This window comes from Nannobrachium achirus (genome assembly GCF_963921795.1).
Source record: "Nannobrachium achirus genome assembly, chromosome: 6".
Lineage (NCBI taxonomy): Eukaryota > Metazoa > Chordata > Actinopteri > Myctophiformes > Myctophidae > Nannobrachium > Nannobrachium achirus.
The window spans coordinates 71331805-71354912 of NC_137815.1; the positions used below are offsets into that span (position 1 = coordinate 71331805).

The 23108-nt window shown below is 42.7% G+C and overlaps 1 protein-coding gene across 1 annotated transcript; it reads right to left on the reverse strand.

Annotated features, from left to right (window-relative positions):
- Positions 1 to 667: 667 nt before the first annotated feature.
- On the reverse strand, positions 668 to 21141 carry LOC308287612 (myosin heavy chain, fast skeletal muscle-like; the record flags this gene model as incomplete). The annotated part of the gene is made up of 39 exons (XM_080728840.1): positions 668 to 688; positions 791 to 919; positions 1314 to 1409; positions 1505 to 1609; positions 1696 to 1866; positions 1971 to 2096; positions 2262 to 2465; positions 2639 to 2947; positions 3072 to 3196; positions 3372 to 3537; positions 4600 to 4783; positions 4877 to 5073; positions 5177 to 5295; positions 5445 to 5571; positions 5696 to 6085; positions 6174 to 6264; positions 6830 to 6975; positions 7068 to 7244; positions 7367 to 7609; positions 7878 to 8133; positions 9375 to 9511; positions 9844 to 9967; positions 10089 to 10206; positions 11287 to 11374; positions 12007 to 12071; positions 12586 to 12889; positions 13317 to 13487; positions 13576 to 13725; positions 14017 to 14135; positions 14643 to 14781; positions 14897 to 15000; positions 17392 to 17490; positions 17572 to 17635; positions 17725 to 17817; positions 17925 to 18024; positions 18122 to 18149; positions 18245 to 18401; positions 19687 to 19830; positions 20932 to 21141. 39 exons carry the CDS (start codon positions 21139 to 21141, stop codon positions 668 to 670), a joined length of 5796 nt encoding a protein of 1931 aa, XP_080584966.1.
- Between the last annotated feature and the right edge of the window lie 1967 nt (positions 21142 to 23108).

Consider the following 23108-nt stretch of genomic DNA (forward strand, 5'->3'; position numbering starts at 1 on the left):
AATAAGGCTGTTTCCTTTTCTACAAAGCTTCCCCCGTGAAACCGTTTTTTTGTCCAAAAGGTAAAAGTGCTGAATTCGATTCACAATTTCTTCTGGAATCTTATTGATTCTCTTCTTGATGATGGCTGTGGACAATGCATTGTGAGCTTGTAGATCGGTTTTCAAAGATTGTGTATACATTTGAATACTTGTGCATAATGAGTACTTTCTACTTTGCCACTTATAGCGTACATTTTAAAACCAATACCTGTGTACTTTTTAATTGCGGACTTTTACTTGAAAAATAGTATGTTCTACATTGCTGTATTGATACATTTACTTGAGTACAAAATGTGAGTATTTTTCCCACTTTCTTGTGATACCCACCCATTTAGACCGTGAAGTCTGGCCTTGCAGAGGTTAATCCTGGACCCCAAAAGAATCACAATTCATATGACCACCCACAGTCCTTAAGATAATTGTCCTTATAACATATGTATTTTATTTTGTTTATAAAATGGTATAGTGGAACCAGAATACGCTGACAATAAAAAATGATTGACAAAGTAAATAGACACAATATTCTTTTGTTGCCACCTTTATTGAATACAATGGGTCATATTTTATGACCTTTTGAATACGATGGGTCATATTTTATGACTCTTTACGGTGACTTGAGTTGGAGAACCTATTCAGCAGCATCTTTTCCCTGTAAAGATAGGAATATACAATTAGATATTCTTCATTAGTCTTCAGTTAAATGTTAAAGATAATCATCTTAATTAACCTATCATATTGAACAGGTATTTACCTTGGAGTCACGAGTCTTAGCTCTCATCTTGTTGACCTGGGATTCAGCGATGTCGGCACGCTCCTCAGCCTCCTCCAGCTCATGCTGAACCTTTCTGCACTTGGACAGGTGAGTGTTGGCTGCCTCCTCCTAAAATGTGATAGAGCGTCAAGATTTGAAAAGAGCAATTATGGTCCAAACAAGACATTTTGGGACCAAGTTCTCATTGGAATCGCACAACCGTGGCTGTGCTCTTGATATTGTTCGGCAGCCTGAGCCTGAAATTCCAGCTTACACAATCAATTGGTTTCTGCAGTCCATTTTGGATTATGCACTGTTACCATTATTCCTTTAAACTGCCTGCGTCTGCAGCTGTGTGCATGTCATACTGCAGAAGCATGGCAAACGATGGACACTGAAAAATGGACTGATGTTGGTCATATTCACTGATTCCTATCTCTATTATTTCTTTAGTTATTCCATATGACTACAACACTATGCCCATGGCAACAACTAAACATGTATGAATACATATATGTCTTACCGCTTCCTCCGCCTGCCTCTTGTAGCCCTTCACCTTCATCTGCAGTTTGTCCACCAGATCCTGAAGCTTGGCCATATTCTTCTTGTCCTCTTCAGTCTGTCGATCAGAGTGAATACATAACCTCAGTTCATGCATTCTATTAATTTTCTCAGAGGCATGATGGTCATTTGAGTGAATATGATATACAGTACCTGGTATGTCAGCTCCTTCACCCTCCTCTCGTACTTGCGCACACCTTTAATAGCGTCTCCTCCGGCTCTCTGTGCGTTTTCAACCTCTGCCTCCAGTTCACGCACCTTCACAATTGAATAATATATTATTATCAAATGATGTATTCTTATTTCATTGACTATGCGCCCTGTTGAAGTGAAGGATATCTTACCCTGCCCTCCAATTTCTGGAGCTGCTTCTTGCCTCCCTTCATGGCCAGGTTCTCAGCCTCGTCCAGACGGTGCTGCAGGTCCTTGACGGAGACTTCCAGGTTCTTCTTCATCCTCTCCAGGTGAGAGCTGGTGTCCTGCTCTTTCTTCAGCTCCTCGGCCATCATAGCAGCCTGGAAAGTAGTTTTTGTGTAAGATCAAATATACTTTGTTGTCCCGCAAAGAACAAAAATTATGCCGCTGCATCACACACGCTGTGGAGATCATCCTAACTTACATCAGTGATGGCCTTCTTGGCCTTCTCCTCAGCATTCCTTGCTTCTTGAACACTGTCGTCCACTTCGCCTTGGACCTGGATCAGGTCAGCTTCAAGTTTCTTCTTGGTGTTCACAAGGCTTGTGTTCTAAAACAAAGATTCAGTTTAGGTACGCAGGTATGCATGATACTGTATGTATGTTAAACTGAAAAGAAATAAGGCCATTCGACGCGACTAACGACATGATTATCTCAGTAGACAGAACAACGTTCAGGAGAAAGGAGTATGTTAAATATGTTGATGTGGATGTACCTGGGAGTGCAACAGGCCACCGCGCTCACTGGCATCCACCAGTTCCTGCTCGGCTGCTTTGCGGCCTCTCTCTGTCTGTTCCAGAGCCACTCTCAGCTCCTCGATCTCAGCCACCATGAGGCCATTCCTACGCTCCACCATGGCAGCCTGTTCCTTCACGTCCTCCTGTCCTCTGACAGCGTCGTCAAGGTGCAGTTGGGCATCCTAAAACAAATCACATTCGAGGTGGTCGTGTTAAAGAGAAACATCAGAACGTGACTGTAGTTCAGAGCAGTTTCATTGTTTGAATATACCGGTATGTCTATGGTCTCTGTTTAACTACCTTGTGTTTGAATATGTCTCTATTGTCTACTGTCTAACTACTATGTATTCTGCACCTTGAGCTGTCCCTGGACATTCCTCAGCTGCTTCTGGGCCTCAGCAGCCTGGCGGTTGGCGTGGCTCAGCTGAACCTCCATCTCGTTCAGGTCTCCCTCCATCTTCTTCTTGATCCTCAGGGCATCGTTCCTGCTCCTGACCTCAGAGTCCAGAGTGCTCTGCATGGAGTCAATCACCCTCTGGCTGTTCCTCTTGATCTGCTCCATCTCCTCGTCCTTCTCTGCCAGCTTCCTGTCAACCTCACCCTTGATCTGGTTGAGCTCCAGCTGCACACGAAGAATCTTGGACTCCTCGTGCTCCAGAGTACCCTGAAATGTAACACGGGAGCAAAAGGTTGAAGGACCTTTTAATGTAACATCCATCATATACTGCTACACTGTTTGAATATAAAATGTATTGAAAGAAATCTAAGATAGAGACATCTAGTTTTACCTCAGCTTCCTCCAGGGCTGTCTGGATCTCTGACTTCTCTGTCTCCACCTGTTTCTTGGATTTCTCCAGCTCATGGATGCTCTTTCCAGTCTCACCGATCTGTTCAGTCAGGTCTGAGATCTCCTCTGAAGTTGTTTGTAAATAATTAATGAGGATCTTTCCAATAAGCAACTGGATTTGTATTTGCATTTGAATAAAGTTGCAGCCTGAACCACAATTGATCTTTAACATTTAATGTTTTCTTTTCTTTTCTTTTTTTGTACGTTATTAAAAGAAGGATGTACTGTAGAGAAGACTTACGTTGCAGGTTCTTGTTCTCACGCTTCATGGTCTCCAGTTGGTCCAGAGACTCCTCGTAGGAGTTCTTCATCTTGAACACCTCAGTGCTGAGAGAACGAGCCTCTTTCTGAGCTCCCTCCAGTTCAGCCTGACCCTCTTCAAACTTCTGCTTCCATTCTGCCAGGACCTGCACAGCATTTGAGATGAAATGTGTCATTTATAGGCATGTAACGATTACAAAAAAATTGGGGGGGCTAATGAATTAGGGTGTGTCTGATAGGAAATGTGAGTTTAACTTAATCATATTAAATGGTATTCAATGGCTTTTGGAGAGCGATTAGTTCAGAGCACTGCTGGGGGAGGTCTGTGTGTCTGTGACCAGGTTGACGCATCATTAATGCATCAAGGAAGGCAATTATGTTTCTGCACTGTCACATAGGTCAACTTCTATTCTAATATAGTGTAATGATGCGTGGAAGCGGGGATTGAACCCGGGACTCCCACTCGCCAATCCAACGTACAACCAGTCGTGCTAATAGGGCTGAACCCGATTAACAGGGCTCTTGTCGCTGATTCATGGCTGGTACTAACTGTGGGGGCTACAATCACCCCCCCGATCTTTGGAGCGCGCCCTCGTGCTCCACACTTCACGCCGTGGACCGCCGCACACGACGTGGACCTGTCCCTCACGCGAGGATATCACGCTCCTCGTCCTGCCGACTACGCCAGATTGTAGTGATGTATGGAAGCGGGGATTGAACCCGGGACTCCCACTCGCCAGTCCAACGCACAACCAGTCGTGCTAATAGGGCTGAGCCCGAATAGCAGGGCTGTTGTCGCTGGTTCATGGCTGGTACTAACTGTGGGGGCTACTTTAGCATCAAAAATAACGTTTTTTTACATGTTAACCCTGTAGCTAGGTTCTAAACAATAAGAAAGTATGTTTACAGTTGTTGCACAGACATTGAGTACTTTTACTTTTGAGTACATGGAAAGTATGCTACTTTGGAAATGTAGTTAAATAAATGGTATGAAAATGTAGTACATACATACTGTATGAGATTAATAGCTGGGGGGGGGGGGGGGGGGGGGGGAATCGTGAAAAAATCGTGAAATTGTAAATCGTGAACCTTGAATCGTATCGTTTACCCCACTTTAAGGACCTGCACAGAATATGTAATAGAATATGTCATTTACACCACTTTAAGGAGGAAATTAATTTGTTTTAAAATAATGTCTGTCAAAGCACCTTATCGAAGTTCCTCTGTTTCTTGTCAAGGTTGGCGGCCAAACCGTTGGCCCTCTCCACATCAATCATGAGGTCTTCCACTTCACCCTGGAGTCTCTGCTTGGTCTTCTCCAAAGAGGCACACTTGCTATTTACAGCCTCGATTTGCTCCTCGGCCTCCTGAAGACGCTGGGCGAGCTTCTTCCTGTTGATCAGTGTCGAATGGAATCAAGTTATCGTGAGCAATATTTTGTACAGTGAGCGGTACCTGATGATTGTAAAAACACTGATGACTTACTTAGCTTCCTCCAGCTCCTCAGTGCGTTGGACAGCATCAGTCTCATACTTGGCCCTCCACTGAGACACTTCACCGTTGGCCTTGGACATTCCTCTCTGGAGTTCTGCCTTAGCTTCCTGTTCCTCCTCAAACTGCTCCCTCAGGAGGTCACAGTCATGGCGAGCTGATTGCACAGCATGGGCAAGGGCATTCTTTGCCTGTCGAAAGAAAGATGACAAAATAATGTCAACTGGATGAAATTACAGACAGATGTTATTAGGCCTATTCATAAGAAAAAGTGAAGAAACGCCTGTTCCTTACCTTAACCTCCTCTTCAACGTGTCTCTTCAACTCCTCAATCTGTTGGACGAAGGCCTGCTTGCCTCTGGTGAGCTGAGAGACGAGAGCTTCTTTCTCTTCAAGTTGACGAGCAAACTCGCCTAGTTAGAAATTTGAATATTAGTTCCAAACATTTACATAATCTTTGTTGAATACATGGGATAACTGCCAATCAAAGCATTGTCTCTAATTTCGGAAATTGGCTCAAATACCATTGAAAACCCATGTAGGTTTTACAGTGAACATTTACCATTTTCAGTCAACAGTCTCGCTTTCTGAGCTCCAATGTCATTTAACTGGCGAACGTTCTCATCACTCTTGGACTTGATTTCACTGAGTTGGTCCTCAAGGGTGCGGCACATCTTCTCAAGATTTCCCTGTTGAATAACATTGGATCCAATCACTGAAGTAAGCTGCAATGTATACCCTCGTTTTTCCCCCCACGATCTGTTTGTTGAACAAGTGTTTTGACAAGAATTACACACAAGCATTCTCTTCTACCTTTGCCTTAGCGACAGCCTCCATGTTGCTGGACAGGTCATCGATCTCCATCTTGTACTCGCTTTTCTCCTTCTCAAGTTTCTGCTTGACTCTCTGGAGGTTGTCGATCTGCTCACCCAGTTCAGCCACGCTGTCAGCCTGCTTCTTACGGAGACCGGAGGCGGTGGCCTCGTGCTGCAGGGTGGACTCCTCAAGGTCACGACGCAGCTTCTGGAACTCCGCCTCACGCTTCTTGTTCATCTCGATCTGAGCGGCGGTGGCTCCACCAGCCTCCTCCAGCCTCTCGCTGATCTCCTCCAGTTCCCTGGAGAGGTCGGCTCTCTGCTTCTCCACCTTGGCACGAGCGGCCCTCTCTGCCTCGATCTCCTCCTCCAGCTCTTCAATACGAGCCTTTCAAATGAATGATGTCAGATTAACATCTGAAAATAAAAATTCACCCTTACTTATTATAATTTATTAATTACAGCTGGGAAAATACCTGAAGTTCTTTGATCTTCTTCTGCAGCTGGGCGCCCAGAGACTGCTCATCCTCAATCTTACTCAGAAGCTGGGCGATTTCAAAGTCCTTCCTGTGGAATACAGTACGTCATATTTTAGTGGTAGCTTTTCTCCATGGCATTTCATATAGTTGATATTATTGCAACCATAGGTCGCAGTTCACTATGAAAACTGGCACATCCTGTCCATCAGTCCGTCCGTCCCTCTGTCCGTCCGTCCGTCCGTCCGTCTGCTCGTCCGTAACGCCTCAAAGCTGTTCTGACATCACATTGTTGACTGTCAAGACTGCTGACTATCATCACCTGGATATCCATGCCCATATATGGAGATCCCTGATGTCATGTCATCAATAATAAGCCCCTATCTGGGAATGCCCATATATTAAGCCCATATTGGCAATGCCCCTATATGGATCCATATATGGAGCTGGTCAATAACTCCACATCTGACCTCACAGACTCCATATATGGATATAGCTGACCTGTTCTGACATCACAGTGATGACTCGACCAGCTCAGCAGAAGGGTGCCAAAGCACCCATGTGCAGACACCCATGTGTGTGACCTCGCCTTCTCTCCCTTAGGGTGTCTTACTGGTTATTATTAATAATGATATTCATATTGTGATCCACATTACTTCTTTATCTTCTCGTCAGACTGCTGCTTGTCATTCTCCAGGTCCATGATGGATTCCTGGGCCAGTTTCAGGTCACCCTCCAGCTTTCTCTTGGCTCTCTCCAGGTCCATGCGGAGCTTCTTCTCTTGCTCCAGAGAACCCTCCAGCTGCACAACGATAAACAATTTGCACATCATCATTCAGTGAAACAATAAACATAATGTATTCAAAACATGTGCTTGACTTTGGTCAAACTTACATCGTCAACTTGCTGCTCCAGCTTGGTCTTGGCCTTGGTTAGAGTGTTGACTTTGTCTTCCTCTGCCTGCAGGTCATCCAGGGTCTGCTGGTGGGCCTCTTGGAGGGCCTTCTTCTCCTTGGTCAGCTTAGCAAGACCTTCATCCTGAGAGGCCATCTCCTCGGTCAGGTTCTTCACCTAAATAACGTGAAAGAATGGATCATTATTGTTCTATAACTTGATAAGATGGCTAGAGTGTATAATCTTGAATGGATCATTGTTGTTCCATAACTTTACAGCTAGAGAGTATAATGTCGAACCTTGTTTTCAGTGGCGTGTTTTTCCTTCTCCACTTTGGCCAAGGTCAGCTCCAGGTCATCGATGTCCTTCTTGAGCTCAGAGCATTCATCTTCCAGCTTCCTCTTCTTGGCAGTCAGCTCAGCATTGATTTCCTCCTCATCCTCCAGTCTCTCAGTAGTCTCTTTGAGCTTGGCCTCCAACTGGATCTTACTTTTAATAAGACCCTCGCATCTCTCCTCTGCATCGTTCAGTGCCTCGTCACCCTGGTTGTCAATGGAAAGGATGAGTGAGGGAACATGCCAGCGTTTGTTCTTGGTAGAGATATATGCATTTTGCAGCTGCTTCCTTGGGCGGGTACATTAACACAAGCGACATTAACAGACTGAACAAGTTGTCTCTATCATTGTTAGAGCTGGGACAGTACGGAGGCAGTGGCGGAGGTGAGGACAAGGAAGAAGCTGGGGGACATCGATCTCCTCCAGAAGGATATATATTACACAGTATACAAGTGTAGCAAGTGTAACTACTTACTGATGCCGCTGCGTTCGCAAGGTTATTTTTCTCTTGCGTTATAGCGATCAGCTTCTCCTCCAGGGTCTTCTTGGAGGCCAGGGCAGCAGCCAGGTCAACCTTCATCTTCTCATAGTTCTCCTTCATGTTCTGCAGTTCTTTCTCTGTCTCAGCGCTCTGCAGGAGAGGCTTGATCTTGTAGTAGACCATCATCCATGGCCAGTGTTTCACATTCACGAATGAGCGCATGTTGAACTGGATGGTGTAAATGGCCTCTCTGTGGAAAACAGTTAGTGTGAAGTGAGTGGAAGTTAATTTCATTAAGTGTCCCGCGAAGCTAGGCCAATGTGACCCTGGGCGTACAACAAACTTTGAGCGCTTTGTGCCAACATGTAGGCCACGCTTGAGCTTAGATCCTTCCAGGAGCACCGCCCAAAAACTCTAAACCCACTCTAAACTTTTCCCAGCGGATTCCTCGTATCCCGCGCGCCAGTGTAACCACACTTCTAATTACCAGTAAGGCTCCCTAATCGGGAGATAAGCGACCGTAGGTCACTTATCTCCACAAATAGGGCAAAAATGTGTTTTGCCAAAATCTTCCTGATCCATGTTGATGACATGAGTGTAGACATACTGTGTAGTGATTTTTGTGATTTTAGGGCAAAATCTGTAGGAGCAGTGTCCAAAAATGTGTTTTTAAAAATCGGCCTGGAGGTGGCGCTATATGGGACAGATTCATGTTGATGGGATGAGTGTAGACATACTGTGTAGCGATTTGCGTGATTTTAGGGCGAAATTATCGCGTCATTATAGTTGTTACTGTTGTCGTTGTTGATATTGCTGTTGGTATTCTTCTCCATTTAACACATGGGAAGCCAAGGTTTCTAACATTTCTAGCTGTTGCTGCTGCCGTCGTTCACTTACGCTTTAATTTTGAAGAGCCTCGGAAGCTTCGTGCGTGTGCACGTGAGTGTCCACTGACTATTGAGGAGGATAATCCATTTGTTTACAAACACTCGCGAAACTAAACTCCAAACCGGGGCCGACCATCGCGGTAAAGTGTCACTGTGAAAACAATCAGATTTCTGCTTCCCTGGCGTTCTTTGCACCTTATTCATAGATAAAGCCCTTTTTATGTTTCAGTAGAGAATAGAAATCAATGCAGCCTAGATGCGCCATTTTGTCTCTCTGCGAGCTACGTTATGACGTATGGACCATCCATCAGTCTTTCACTGACAACACAGGATGCATGCAGCTCCATGTAACCAAGTTAACCCTTTGTGTTGTTCCTGAACGAGACAACTCCTTTTGGCACAGCGACCTCAAGTGGCCGTATCTCGTTACTGAACGAGTTTGGCGTACAAATTGTTAAGGGGAGTTTTTTTACCTTGCCACCATCACCAAAAGCTTGCTTGGCAATGTTTGCTATTTTATTGACGCTTTACATTTGTTTTATTGAGCAATGGCAATGTTTACTTACAAATTGTACTCAATATTGAATTGATGTTTTCAAAGTACCTCCTAGCCATCATCTTGACAAACTCCTTCCTCATGACGTAACCTCTTGCAAGAGCCTGAGTCATGGTGACCAGAGTAAACAGCTTCTCATCTCGCATCTCCTCCAGGACACCCAGCAGACCAGCTTTGAAGAACACCTGAATGCAATGTCACAAACACTGTAACTAAACAAACTGAGGAACACCTGAATGCAATGTCACAAACACTTTAACTAAACATCCTGAAGAACACCTGAATGCAATGTCACAAACACTGTAACTAAACATCCTGACGAACACCTGAATGCAATGTCAACAAACACTGTAACTAAACATCCTGAAGAGTACCTGAATGCAATGGCACAAACACTGTAACTAAACAACCTGAAGAACACCTGAATGCAATGTCACAAACACTGTAACTAAACAACCGTAAAATCTACTTTTAGTCCTCTCTGGATAATGTTAAACCAGATTGGGAGTGTGTTTACCTTGGTATGTCCAAACTTGTACTCATCTTGAGGTACGTCAATGGAGCCAAGCAGCTTCTCAGAGGCTTTCTTGTTGTCCATAAACGCGCCTTCGGGGCATGCGCTGGCATTCAGTACTTTGTACCTGATTTGTAAAAGTTCATGGTCATTTTCCGCTGACGTTCAGTACTCTGTACCCGTTTTGTAAAAGTGGGTAATTTTGCATGAATATGAATGGAACAAAAAAAGTAAGGAATAATAAATACCTCTGCTTGAAGTCAGCATAAGGGATTCTGCTGGGGAAGCCCTTTCTGCAGATCCTGATGCCCTCCAGCACACCGTTACACCTCAACTGGTGGATGACCAGGAAGTTCTCCATCAGCCCTGTAAACATGTTGCTTCATTATTACCAGTAAGACTCCCTAGTCGCTTATCTCCACAAATAGGCAAACAAAAAAGTCTTTCCAAAATCGTCCTGATGGTGGCGCTAGATGGGACAGATGCGTTTTGATTACATGACTGTAGAGATACTGTGCGATTTGCGTGATTTTAGGGCAAAAATTGTAGGAGCAGTGTCCAAAAATGTGTTTTAAAAAATCGGCCTGAAGGTGACGCTATATGGGACAGATCCATGTTGATGAGATGAGTGTAGACATACTGTGTAGCGATTTGCGTGATTTTAGGGCAAAAATTGTAGGAGCAGTGTCCAAAAATGTGTTTTAAAAAATTGGCCTGAAGGTGGCGCTATATGGGACAGATCCAAGTTGATGACATGAGTGTAGACATACTGTGTACCGATTTGCGTGATTTCAGGGCAAAAATTGTAGGAGCAGTGTCCAAAAATGTGTTTTGCAAGAATCGGCCTCATGGTGGCGCTAGAAGAGGGCCATGTGAGAAATGAGGGGTGGGGTCTCCGCGCCGCCGAAGTGGACGAATAGGTACCGGCCCCGGCTCTCCCGGTCGCTCCTAGCCCGAGTTACGGCATTTTATGTGCGCTGCAGTGGAGGGGGTCCTCCACTGGGGCGCCACCACTTTTGCATCCGTTCTGGAGCACCAGGTGTCGGTGGTCCCCGGGAATTCCCCGTGTGGAGCCCCGTTGGGGTGGGCATTTGGTCTTTTTTGCACATTTGGTCATTTTTTACACCTGGGGGTCCCCCAGGGACCTGGGGGTCCCTGGAGCTCCGGGGGTCCTTGGAGGTTGTAGTTTGGCAGGCAAGGAGTTTGTGTGGAAATGTTGGCATGGATCGGGCCAACGGTGGCGGAGATATGAGTAGGGGGAAAGTGTGACGTGTGACGAGTGACGTGATGGACAGACGGACTGACGGACTGACAGCCGGTGGAGGTTTGGATAGTATAGAAGTAACTGCGACCTACGGTCGCAATCAGTACAAAATAGTTACTGTACACACTGGCCAAAGTTGCGTTAAATGACTATCACTGTTTAAATGTTTATTTTCTGTTTACCTGGAGTCTTGGACTCGTTGGGAATCAGGCAACGCACAAAGTGAGGATGAGTGCGATGCAAGTTGGTCATCAGCAACGCCAAGTTGGCCTGTTGAGACATAATGAGACAATTAAGCTTATTATTAGTAGAAACTCATACGACATTGTACTTTTTCCCTAAACTACTACTACTTATTTGAACTCATTAGATACTAGTTACTCTCCAGATTATTTCCCCCCTAAAACATAAATTACAGTATTTTCTGGACTATAAGGCGCATCTGACTATAAGGCGCACTGTCAATGAATGGTCTATTTTCAAACTGTTTTCATATATAAGGCGCCCCTGACTATAAGGCGCACATAATAGACGCTACCGTTGCGTTATGCATCAAACAGATGGAGCTGTGCTAAAGGGAATGTCAATGTCAATGAATGATCCATATATAAGGCGCACTGGACTATAAAGCGCACTGTAGTTTTTTGAGAAAATTAAAGGCCTTTAAGTGAGCCTTATAGTCCGGAAAATACGGTAACCACTTTAAGCCCCTTTTTAAAGCAGAGTTACAAGCTTACAACATGTGATACAGAAATAGTTTAATTTCAACATGAAAATACCTGCATATTTCATACATGGATATAATGTTGATAATAATAATGCTTCATTCAATGTTGGAAAAAAATTATAATAAATATTCGTACAGGAATTTAAAGTTGATAATAATGAATACATATTCTTACCCTGAAAGCACTTGACACAGTCTGCATAGAGCCACCCTTCTTCTTGCCTCCTTTCTTTGTAGTATCTGTTTACATGTTACAATCATGAGTTATCATTAGTTAAACACAATCAAAATGCCTCTCTTCTTGTCAGAGTGTTTATAGTATATTAATATAATAGTAACTTCAGGCCCAGGTGGATGATTTGTTTAAATTGCCTAGAAGTTGTTTGGTCGGGTGGGTGGGCATACAAACGTAACATGCAGCACCGTTGCCCACCAAACTTGGTCAGGGGTCTGCCGTCAGAATAGCCACACCAGAGACCTGCGCACACCATTGCTCTGCCACTGCCCCCCCCCTCTCTGTGTTCCTATTGGCCCGGGGTTTAAACAGCCATAACTCTAGTTCCCAGCACGCTAAAGGCCCAACCTTGGTAGGTGCTCTTATACAGCCAAGAGGGAAAGGTTGGAATTGTGCTCTGTGTGTCCCAGTCCCAGAACACACTATATTCTATGAATAAACATACCTTCAGGCTCAGGTGGGGGATACAGTACACCCAGCATTTTAACTGAACACATTTTATTCTATGAATAAACTTACCTTCAGGCTCAGGTGGGGGATACAGTGTTGCCAGCAGTTTAACTGAAGACTTGGTGTACAGCTGCACCACAGAGTCATTAAGTGGATCCTTGTTCTTCTCCAGCCAGCCTGTGATGCTGTAGTCCACGGTTCCAGCGTAGTGGACCAGGGAGAAGTGGGCTTCACCTTTGCCTTTCCCTGGTTTGGGTTTCTCAAAGGCCTTGTTCTTCCCAAGATGCTGGTCAATCAACTTCTCGGCGAAGGATTTGTCCGTAGCCTTAGGGAACATGCACTGCTCCTCAAGGATGGAGAAGATGCCCAAGGGCTTTTGTAGAGGAGACAAAAGAGACAAATCAACAAAAAACAAACTAAAAAAAATATTAAAATCATGTCCATTAAAGCACAAAATAATTGTTTACCTTCTCAATGAAGCTATATGTTACTCCGTAAATTCCAGCTGATAACAATAGTATACGACACTAACTAGAAAGATGCAATGTTGGGAAATTGCAAGTGTGGTTCTCCGTTTTTGTATTTTCCCATTCAAGTCAATGGGGTTATTTGTCAGAGGGACAAACCCATAGCACCACAGTGTCAGGCGTGACAGACAGACAGAGATACATACGGACAGGATGTGACCGTTCACATACTAAACTGCAACCTATGGTCGCAATAATGATACCTTCTCAATGAGCTCAATGCAGATAGCCAAGTCCAAGATAATACATGCAAATATAATAATAATTGTATACCTTCTCAATGAGCTCAATGCAGACAGCCAAGTCCATGCCGAAGTCAACGAGATCCCAGGGAATTCCCTCCTTCAGGTACTCCTCTTGCTCCAGAACAAACATTGTGTGGTTGAAAAACTGTTGCAGTTTCTCATTGACGAAGTTGATGCACAGTTGCTCCAGGGTGTTGAACTGTAAGTTGAAATATCATTAGCCTGTTAGTCCCTAACTTTGTGACAAAAAATAATGAGTATCCCACTTAAAACAAGTCAATTCTTACATCAAAGATTTCAAAACCAGCGATGTCCAGCACACCAATGTAGTAGTTTCTCTGAGCTGGTGTGCTCAGCTGCTCGTTGATCCTAATGACCATCCACAAGAACAGCTTCTCATAGATGGACTTGGCCAAGGCACCAACTGAGTTCATGACCTAAGGAAGTAGGAACGTTATTTAGTAGCGGTATTTAAATACACAATTCAGAATGTAGAATTAAAGATTTAGCCACTCTTAATCCAGACCAATTTACAGTAAGCAAGGAAAACACAAGGTAATATATCATATCAAATCTAGTCTTAAGTAAATAATTACTAGTTTAATGACTATAGAGATACTACTACCGATTAATCCTGCAAAAATACATTAGAGTTCTTGTGCTGCGTTGAGAATGTAAGGTGCGTATGAAATCAGATATCATACATACAAAAATGTCAAGTTACTCACCTGTGGCACAGTTTGTCCCTTAGTGACATACTCATTTCCCACTTTGACTCTGGGGTAGCAGAATGCCTTAAGCATATCTGCTGAGTTCAGGCCCAAAAGGTAGCAAATCTTGTCTGCCACTGAAATGTTCACACAATTTGCAATTTAGGTATTTATCAGACGCTTTAACAGTAAGCAAGGTAAACACAAGGTAATATGTCAATTGCAAAGAGACAGTAATCTAGAATAGTAGGTAAACCCAATAACCATCCTTCTAACAGAGTCTCTGCAGCAGTGCTGTTGCAACTTCAATAGACTCCGCGGCTTGTGCAATTTGCATGGGAAGTTCACAGAGTATAGTAGCTAAATATGGACCCGGTCATCAAATTATTAGCTTAGGAATGCAACAAACTAAACTAAACAATCTCCATGAATTCAAGGAATATATTGGCCTCCTGTGTTAACTGTGCATAGCTGAATAGGATGGGGTAGGTCTACACAACTGTATTTATATCAGTTTTTATAGTGGTATAGAGACAGATCTTCTAGTGTAAAAGGGTTGAGAACCACTGGCTTAGTTCATTTAGAATATAACTAAATACAATCTTTGTGACAAAGCATTACAGCATTATTTTCATTCCTCTCACCCTCAGTGCCGTCTGGTTCTGCCTGTTCCTCGCGCTGCTTCTGTTTGAAGGTCAAGACACCATGGTGCATCACAGCGCCGGTGAACTTGTAGATGCCCTGTTTCTCCTCGAGACTGAAGCCCAGGACGTCAATAGCGTCCTGATGTCAACGAGCAGAGATGTATTCAAGAGATTGAAATTAAGCATTAGATCAACAAACATCCAATTAGAATTGTGTAGGCTACAACTCAACGGTAAACTAAATGTTCACTGACATCAGTAGCTTCGAGTTCCAGTTTGTCATCGATGCTGGCCACAACGATCTGACCCATGCTGATCAGGGGGAAGTCGTAGGGGTTGGCGGTGATCAGACACTGCTCTGAAAAGGGATTAAAAAAGGTGTGAACATGTGTTTTTTATTCATTCATTGATGTTCTCACTGCTAATCTTATAGGAAGAGGGGAAGTCCGCACACTGTTGTGCGACAATTTTATTGAGAAGATACAACGTTTCGACCCTGGTGGGTCGTCTCCTGATGAAGACGCACCGGGGTCAAAACGTTGTTTCTCCTCAATAAAATTGTCGCTGGAGCTACAGAACAGTGTGCGGACTTCCCTTCTTCCTATGGTGTGTATTTTTGGTTCAGCACCTGAAACATCTTTTGGAGATGTGCGTGCTTCCCTCTCTGCTCTCACTGCTATATACTATATGAGATACTTTAATGGTTTCCTGTGGAAATAAGCTTAGTCTTTTCATGGATCTCCTTTTAGTAGACCTTGTACCAGTGAACTGTACCGTCATGAAACTGTACCTTTTCCTATGCAAACTTCTAATAAAGTCTTCAATCAATCAACCAATGCTAATCTCACTCAGTGGTATTGAGTTCACAAGTTCACAATACTTTGTGAACTTAAAGGACAACTCCGCCCTAAATCACTTCTAGGCTCATTTTCCTACTTATATTGATCCAAAAAGACTGTCCATGGGGTCTATTAGGCACAAATGCCCATGTTGTCCAGTTTCCCCAGCAGAACCCTGCAGCTCTCATAGCATAGAGTGGAGCCTATAAGCCTATCGCTTTTACACTATTTGTTGTGGTTAAAAGTTTTTATTTTTCATGAATGTGTTACTAGTTGTCATTACAAACACATCCATGCCATCGTTGTCCCACAAAAGTCATGACACTCTGCTAAACAGATGTTATGCTTTTATGTGTTTTGCCAAGTCCCGGAAAAGACACACTGTGATTGGCCAATACAGTCACTTTGATTGGCAGTTGTGCCGAATGCTCACCCCAAAACATGATTTTTGCCATTGTGGTGGCTTGTGTGGTGCAATCAAGGCATGGATGTGTTTGTAATGACAACTAGTAACACAGTCATGAAAAAATAAATCACTTTTGACCGCAACAAATAATGTAAAAGCGATAGGCTTATAAGCTCCACTCTATGCTATGAGAGCTGCTTGGTTCTGCAGGGGAAAATGGACAACAGGGGCATTTGTGCCTAATAGACCCCATGGACAGTCTTTTTGGAAGTAGGAAAATCAGCCTAGAAGTGATTTAGGGCGGAGTTGTCCTTTAACTTGTGAACTCAATTCCACCGCCATCTGGTCGGAGTCGGGTTATCTCATTGCATCAGCATCAGTAATTCCATTTAACAACTAGAAACAGCGCTCTCCGCCAAGTCAGGTAGGTTATTGTGGCCTCCTGGTGGCGCTACAATAGGCCAATGTGAAAAGGGTGCCATGTGTTCTTGGGCCTTTCATGGCATTCAGACGCTGCATGCATGATTTGAGGCATTTTGTTCCAAAAATGTGTTTAGCAAAAGTTGACCTGCTGGTGACGCTATAATAAGGCAATGTGAAAAGGGTGGCATTTGTTCCTTGGCCTAGTGGGAATGTGTGCGCAACATTCCACGCAAATCACAGGCTGCGTTCATGATTTGAGGCATTTTGTTCAAAACGGACCAATCCTGAAACCCAATGTTAGCCAATCAGGATAGAATATGAAATATCAGAAAAATCTGTCTTGATCACATCACTATAGATATACTGTGTACTACACAGTATATCTATAGTGATCACTACACAGTGTGTAGTGATATGCATAATCTTTGGATAAAATCTGAAGGACTAATATCAAAGAATATGTTTTACATAAGTCGGCCTCCTGGTGGTGCTATAAAAGGCAGATGTGAAAAATGCAGGGCAAATGTTTTTTCCTTGGCCGCTAGGGAGTGCGCATAGATAGTTTTAAACTGATCGGTGGAGTTATAGGAAACAATCGTCCTTTTGGGAAGTGGGGATGTGTGTGCCAGTTTCATGAAAACTGCACGCTGCGTGTTCATGATTTGAGGCATTTTGTTCATAACAGAGCAATCCTGCAAACTTTGGAAGCCAATCTTAGCCAAACGGGATGGAATATGGTAAATTGGACAGATTCACGTTGATCACATGACTGTAGAGATACTGTCTACCGATTTGCGTGATCTTTGGACAAAATCTGTAGGAGTTGTTCAAAGTTTTGTAAAAATCTGACTCATGGTGGCGCTAGAACAGGCCCATGTGAAAAATGTGGGGCAGAGGTTCTGAATTGGCATCCAGGAAGTGTATGTGTGCACAGTTTCGCACCGGGCCAACGGCGTCAGAGATTAGCTGCACAGACAGACAGACAGACAGACAGGGTGCAACAGTCTCTCGACCATGCCTTTCGGCCTGGCGGAGACAATAATCTATAATAATAATAAACTATAATAGTAATTCCACTTACCAATGATCTCAGGTTTGTGGTTGGTCATCATCTGGAAGAAGATGTGGTAGCCTCTCTCAGCAGGAAGCTGGAAGGTCACTCTGGACTTCTCCAGCAGATCTATATGGGTTGTACATAAGTCAAAATGTAATCCTCACATAAAGGGATATATCATTTACCATCTGTGAACTTCATACTTACATGTCTCAATATCAGCACTGGCCAGTTTACCGGTTGTGCCAAAATGGATTCTGATGAATTTACCCTGTTTGATAGAGCACACTTTGTTTCATCTCTCTACATTGTGGAATTGTTGCGGGTATTCTCATAAAATGACATTATTTTTAAACTTACAAAGCGAGAGGAGTTGTCATTCCTAATGGTCTTGGCATTACCATAGGCCTCCAGCAAGGGGTTGGCTGCAATAATCTGATCCTCCAGTGACCCCTATGGAATGTTTCAGACATCGCCCAGTTTAACATTTGGTCAGATTTTTTTCAAATTTTCAAAATGTTCAAAAACATTTATTTGTTAAAGTTAAAACCTGTATATACCTTGATTTTAGTGGCACCACCCTCTCCAGCAGAACTAGCTGTTGCAAAGTACTGGATGACACGCTTGGTGTTCACAGTCTTTCCAGCACCGGATTCTCCACTGGTTATAAATGCATACATTCAGAGAAATGCAGTTAGTCAATTTGTGTACAATGTTCTTGTTTTTAATGCCTAGTTAGTAGATGACAGAAACTTACGTGATCAGGACAGACTGGTTCTCTTTGTCTGTAAAATGTAAATCAAACCTTTAGTCACAAATACGGCACAAGACCGTTATAGTTATGTATGTTTTACATTATCCTCACTAGGACAGTACGTACCCATCAGCATGAACTGATAGGCGTTGTCAGAGACGGAGAAGATGTGAGGTGGGGCCTCAATACGCTTCTTGCCTCTGTAGGCATTCACAACCTCCTGGTCGTACACTGGGAGCCACTTGTAGGGGTTCACAGTCGCACAGAACAAGCCAGAGTAGGTCTGAAGGAAGGGGAGAAGAGAAAGAACATTAACTTGCTCACCCTTGTCTCCTCAAGGCTTTGACTACTGTCTGCAACGCACTTCTCATCGGGGTCCCTAACATGAGCATCCAGAAGCTCCAGTACATTCAGAACTAGAAAGATAAAATTCTGGGAAATTGCGAGTGTGGTTGCCTATTTATAGTCTGAGTAGCTAGAATGTCATGTGCTGCTATATAGGATCCTGATGATGAGAGAGAACATATCACAGCCATACTCCATTCTCTACACTAGCTTCCCATCTCCTTCAGGATGGAGTAACCAAGGATCTGCCTTCTTACCCATCAGTGGATCCACAGCAATACCCCCTCCTATCTAAAGAAACTCATTGGACCCCCTACTTCCACCCGCTCCCTTCCGCTCTGGAAATGCAAACTCACTCAAAGGCAAAAAGACTGATCTCCGCTGGGATTAATGTTACGAGTTAGAAGAGGCATCAACTAAATTAACAAGTTAACTTTTGTTAACAAAAAAAAAAAAAAAAAAAACGAACTAAAAGTTTGTTTTTTACATACTGTTGTTTTCTCTATGGGTTTCACTTGATGATATAAATTGTACTGTGTATTTTTCTCTCTTTCCTATCGACAGGTGCAACAACCATGAACTGTTCTCAGCATGTAGAAAATAGGGCATTAGCGAAAAAGTCAACAAGTCGACTGAGTCGACTTCATTACACAAGTCGACTCCCACCAGAGAAAGTCGAAAGTCGAAGTTCTATCCTCTATCATTATGTTTGCTCCATGTGTGCTTCTGTACAGCATTCAAACAGTAGGATTGCTTATTGCCAAGGACGGAATGATCCAATATTACAGTGCTACATTACATTTGGTATAACATGGTTCTATTGTGAAAATAGCAGATCTACATGCTCACAACGCCTCGCAATGCGAGGCGTTGTGAGCATGTAGATCGGCTATTTTCACAATTTCTGCCTCTATATATCTGACAATTTGGACAATGTTTAATAGTCTAATTAATTTAGAGGTATTAAAAAGTCCTTAAATTGGCACTTAAGAAATGTGAAGATACCCTCTACTGTATGTCTATATACTTAAACGTTGTTGGTTTGTTTACAGTTGAGTGAGAAAACAATGTTGCACATTAAGTTAATCGTCTGGGGGGCCCCCCCCAACATAATTGGGGGGTCGTGTGTGATGTGATGACGTCATCGAAGGGTAAAGTCGACTTCAACTCAACTTTTTACTGAGTCAAGTCGACCCGCAAAAATCACAAGTCTAAAACCTTACGTAGATCATCCATGCTGCATAACGCTCTTTGAGGTTATACAGGACGGTGGCTTCAGTGAGGTGGGTCATCATGGCCATGTCCTCAATCTTGTCATACTTGGGAGGGTTCATGGGGGTGACGTCAGCCTCAGGCACAGTTCTTTCCTAGAAAAATATAATAATAATCGTGATTAGGGCCTGCATCAGTGGTGGAAAAAGTACTCAATTTTTTTACGTGAATAAAAGTATCATTACTGCAATGTAGAAGTACTCTGTTACAAGTAAAATACAACGAAAATATTGGCATCAAAATGTACCGTACTTAAAGTACCAAAAGTAAAAGTACAAAATGTTTGAAAATAGCTGATCTACAAGCTCACAACGCGTCACTTGGCGACGCGTTGTGAGCTTGTAGGCTATTTTCAAATGCCTATAGGCATAAAATAGGGCTAAAGTGGTTAATGTATCTTTTATAATATTATAATTTATATCCGCAAAGTAAATAGTAACTAAAGTTTTCAAATAAATGTAGTGGAGTAAAAGTAACATTTTCTGGATCTAGAATGTAGTGGAGTAGAAGTAATTGGAAATACTCCAGTAAAGTAAAAGTACCTCAAAACCGTACTTAGCACTTACTGTAAGTGAAAGTACTTAGTTACTTTACACCACTGGCCTGCATGTAGGCCTACTCCACTTTTAGAGTTAAATTTGGTCCTGGGTGTCACAACATCTCGGCAGCACCCCCCCCAAAAATATCATTTTTCTCAAACAGTGACTTATAGGCCATCCTGACTACTAATTGATGCCGAGGCCGAATTGGCCCAAATCACATGAAAGAGGTCTCACAGCACATGGTTGGTTCTACAGACTCCAACTTTCGCACGCAGAGTAGCCCAGATCTTTGCCTACATACTTAGCTACTTCCCCTGCCGTTACTGTACTTACATGATGCACAGTTGTACAAAACGTAATTTTTCAGTAGAACCGCCGATCCAACGAATATGCCCATAAAAGGGGACAAGGACTGAGAGATACAGAGATCCCATATATGGAGATCTTTCGCACACGGATAGCTCAGATCTTTGTGTGGGCAGCACAGGCTTGGCGGCACCAGAACCTGGAGGTTGTTAGGACAGCTCATTCAAGTTAGTTTATTAAGGTGACGATATTGTAGTTTGAACAGAGCCGAACCGATTTAAAGTGGGCTCTAAAAGTGGAGTATACATCGGCCCTTACAGTGGTACTTGATTTTAGATAAACCTTTACCTCCTTCTTGTCCCCAAGCAGTTCCACTTTGACTTTGGCACCGTCCTTCCCTACGATTTTACACTTGAGGTACAGCTCGGCTTTGTCGGCCACATATGCTGCCGTTTTGGCATCAAAGGGCGAAGCCTGAGCCTCCATTCTCTCCTTCTCTGGCTTACGGAGATAAATGGCGGCCTTGCCATACTGCTTCATCTCTTCGTCCGTACTCATGGTGGCGGCTTTCTGTAGACGGACAAATAGATGGTGTTAATTATATTAATGTTGCTTCTGGGTGGTCCCTGGAACTAAATATTTTGAGATGGGGGTCCGTGGCCAAATACATATCATTTTGGGGGTCCTTCACATGAAAAGGTTTGAGAACCACTGACATAGTAGTCTGTCAAGAACAGAATAACGGAGCTCCAGTTAAGTGAAAAGGACCTTTTCTTTGACGATGGCTGGCCAGATTGCTGACATAGAAACATAGTTTTTTTTTTCAAAAAACCTTAGAAGGATTCAAAAGACACTTATAGAATCGGGTCAAAATTCAAATGTTCACGATTTTTCAAAAATAGCAGATCTACAAGCTCGCAGCGCGGCACTCGGTGCCGCGCTGTGAGCTTGTATATCTGCTATTGTTCAATAGTTAAAGCATAAAATAATGATACACAATAAGGTGTACCCGTTCGTGTTAATTAATACTTTATTATGAAGGCGGACAAATAGATGGTGTTTATGCAATTGCTGACTTGAGATCTGAGTAGATAATTGTAGGACTATTCTTATGGTTATAGCTAATTGTAGATTTATTAGGAAAATTATGAACACTCACTTTTCTCCTCTACCAGTAGCGGTGGAATCTTGTGTGCAGCCTTTAGTGTGGAGAAAACACATCATTTTGAGGACATTAACAGGAGTTGAATGATTCAATACAATTTAAAATCATGAATCAAACTGGATTATATTAATTATATGAATCCTAATGTTCATTCTTGCCACACAACACTTTGCACCAGAGACATTTTAACATTTCTCAACAGTTCCAGATTTGAAAAGAGTTATTTCAATATTAGTTACATGCAATGAAATTAAATGTAACTTGCCCATTATGTTTTATTCCTTTGTTTGTTTGTTTGTTGGTGTTTCGCTTATGCTTAATTCCACCAAATTATCTTAAGTCATCACAGCCATGCTTCTAGATTTTATTTTATTTTATTTGTACTGAAGCAATGCTAGATTTCTTTCTCACACTTTTATTCCAGTGTATGAATTAAGGTTACAGGTGGGCAGACTAGCCAAACTGTAAAATAAAATAAATAAACTAATGTTGTTACTTTAAACGAATAATAACTCCATAGATGTAAAGGTACTCTTCCAAATAATTACTTGATTAAGAGTACAAAAGTATCTGGTGAAACAACAAATTATTATTTAAATAATCATAACATAATTGAAACGTCCAAATAAAAATGAAATATCAAAATCTAATTCCAATCTGGCCGAAACCATATCATTATAAACGAAATAACTATAAACCTGTTCATCAATATAACATATTATTCTGTGCACTTAACATTCAGTGTCTGTAATAATGTCCGCAGCTATGTGGCACTATGTACGGAGTCATGTTAGAAATGAATAACAGGACTAATAGATTTATTCGACTATTAAAAGCTGCCACCAGGATATGACTATGATTAGCAGACATCTCTAAAACATTTATACGACTATGAAGCCATGAAAACATCACAGATGGAAAGTCTCACTCACCGACCAAATGGAACTCTGATGATCTCTCCAATGGGTCCCTGACAGCCATCTCAGCATGCCTTATATTAGGTGTTCATTGCATGCTACGCAGAAAGTAAAAGTAGGGACTGCCTTTCAAGGTCCTCTCATTCCTGTTGACCATTTATAACACTCACATGATACTTGGTACTAGTGCTCCTTGGCTATGTGTTTAATGTCCATGCCAGTGCCATGGTACAAAAATAGTAGTCTATTGGCAGGGTGTGCTTGTTATTTACTTGATATGCTACTTCATACTCCGCTCCTTTTGAGGAGGAATCACTTCACTAAATTTGACAGCTTCCCAGCAAAGCACGTCAGGACCTGGACCAATCAGTGACGTCTCGATTGGGGTCAAATCAAATCAAATCAAATCAAATCAAATCAAATCAAATCAAATCAAATGAAAC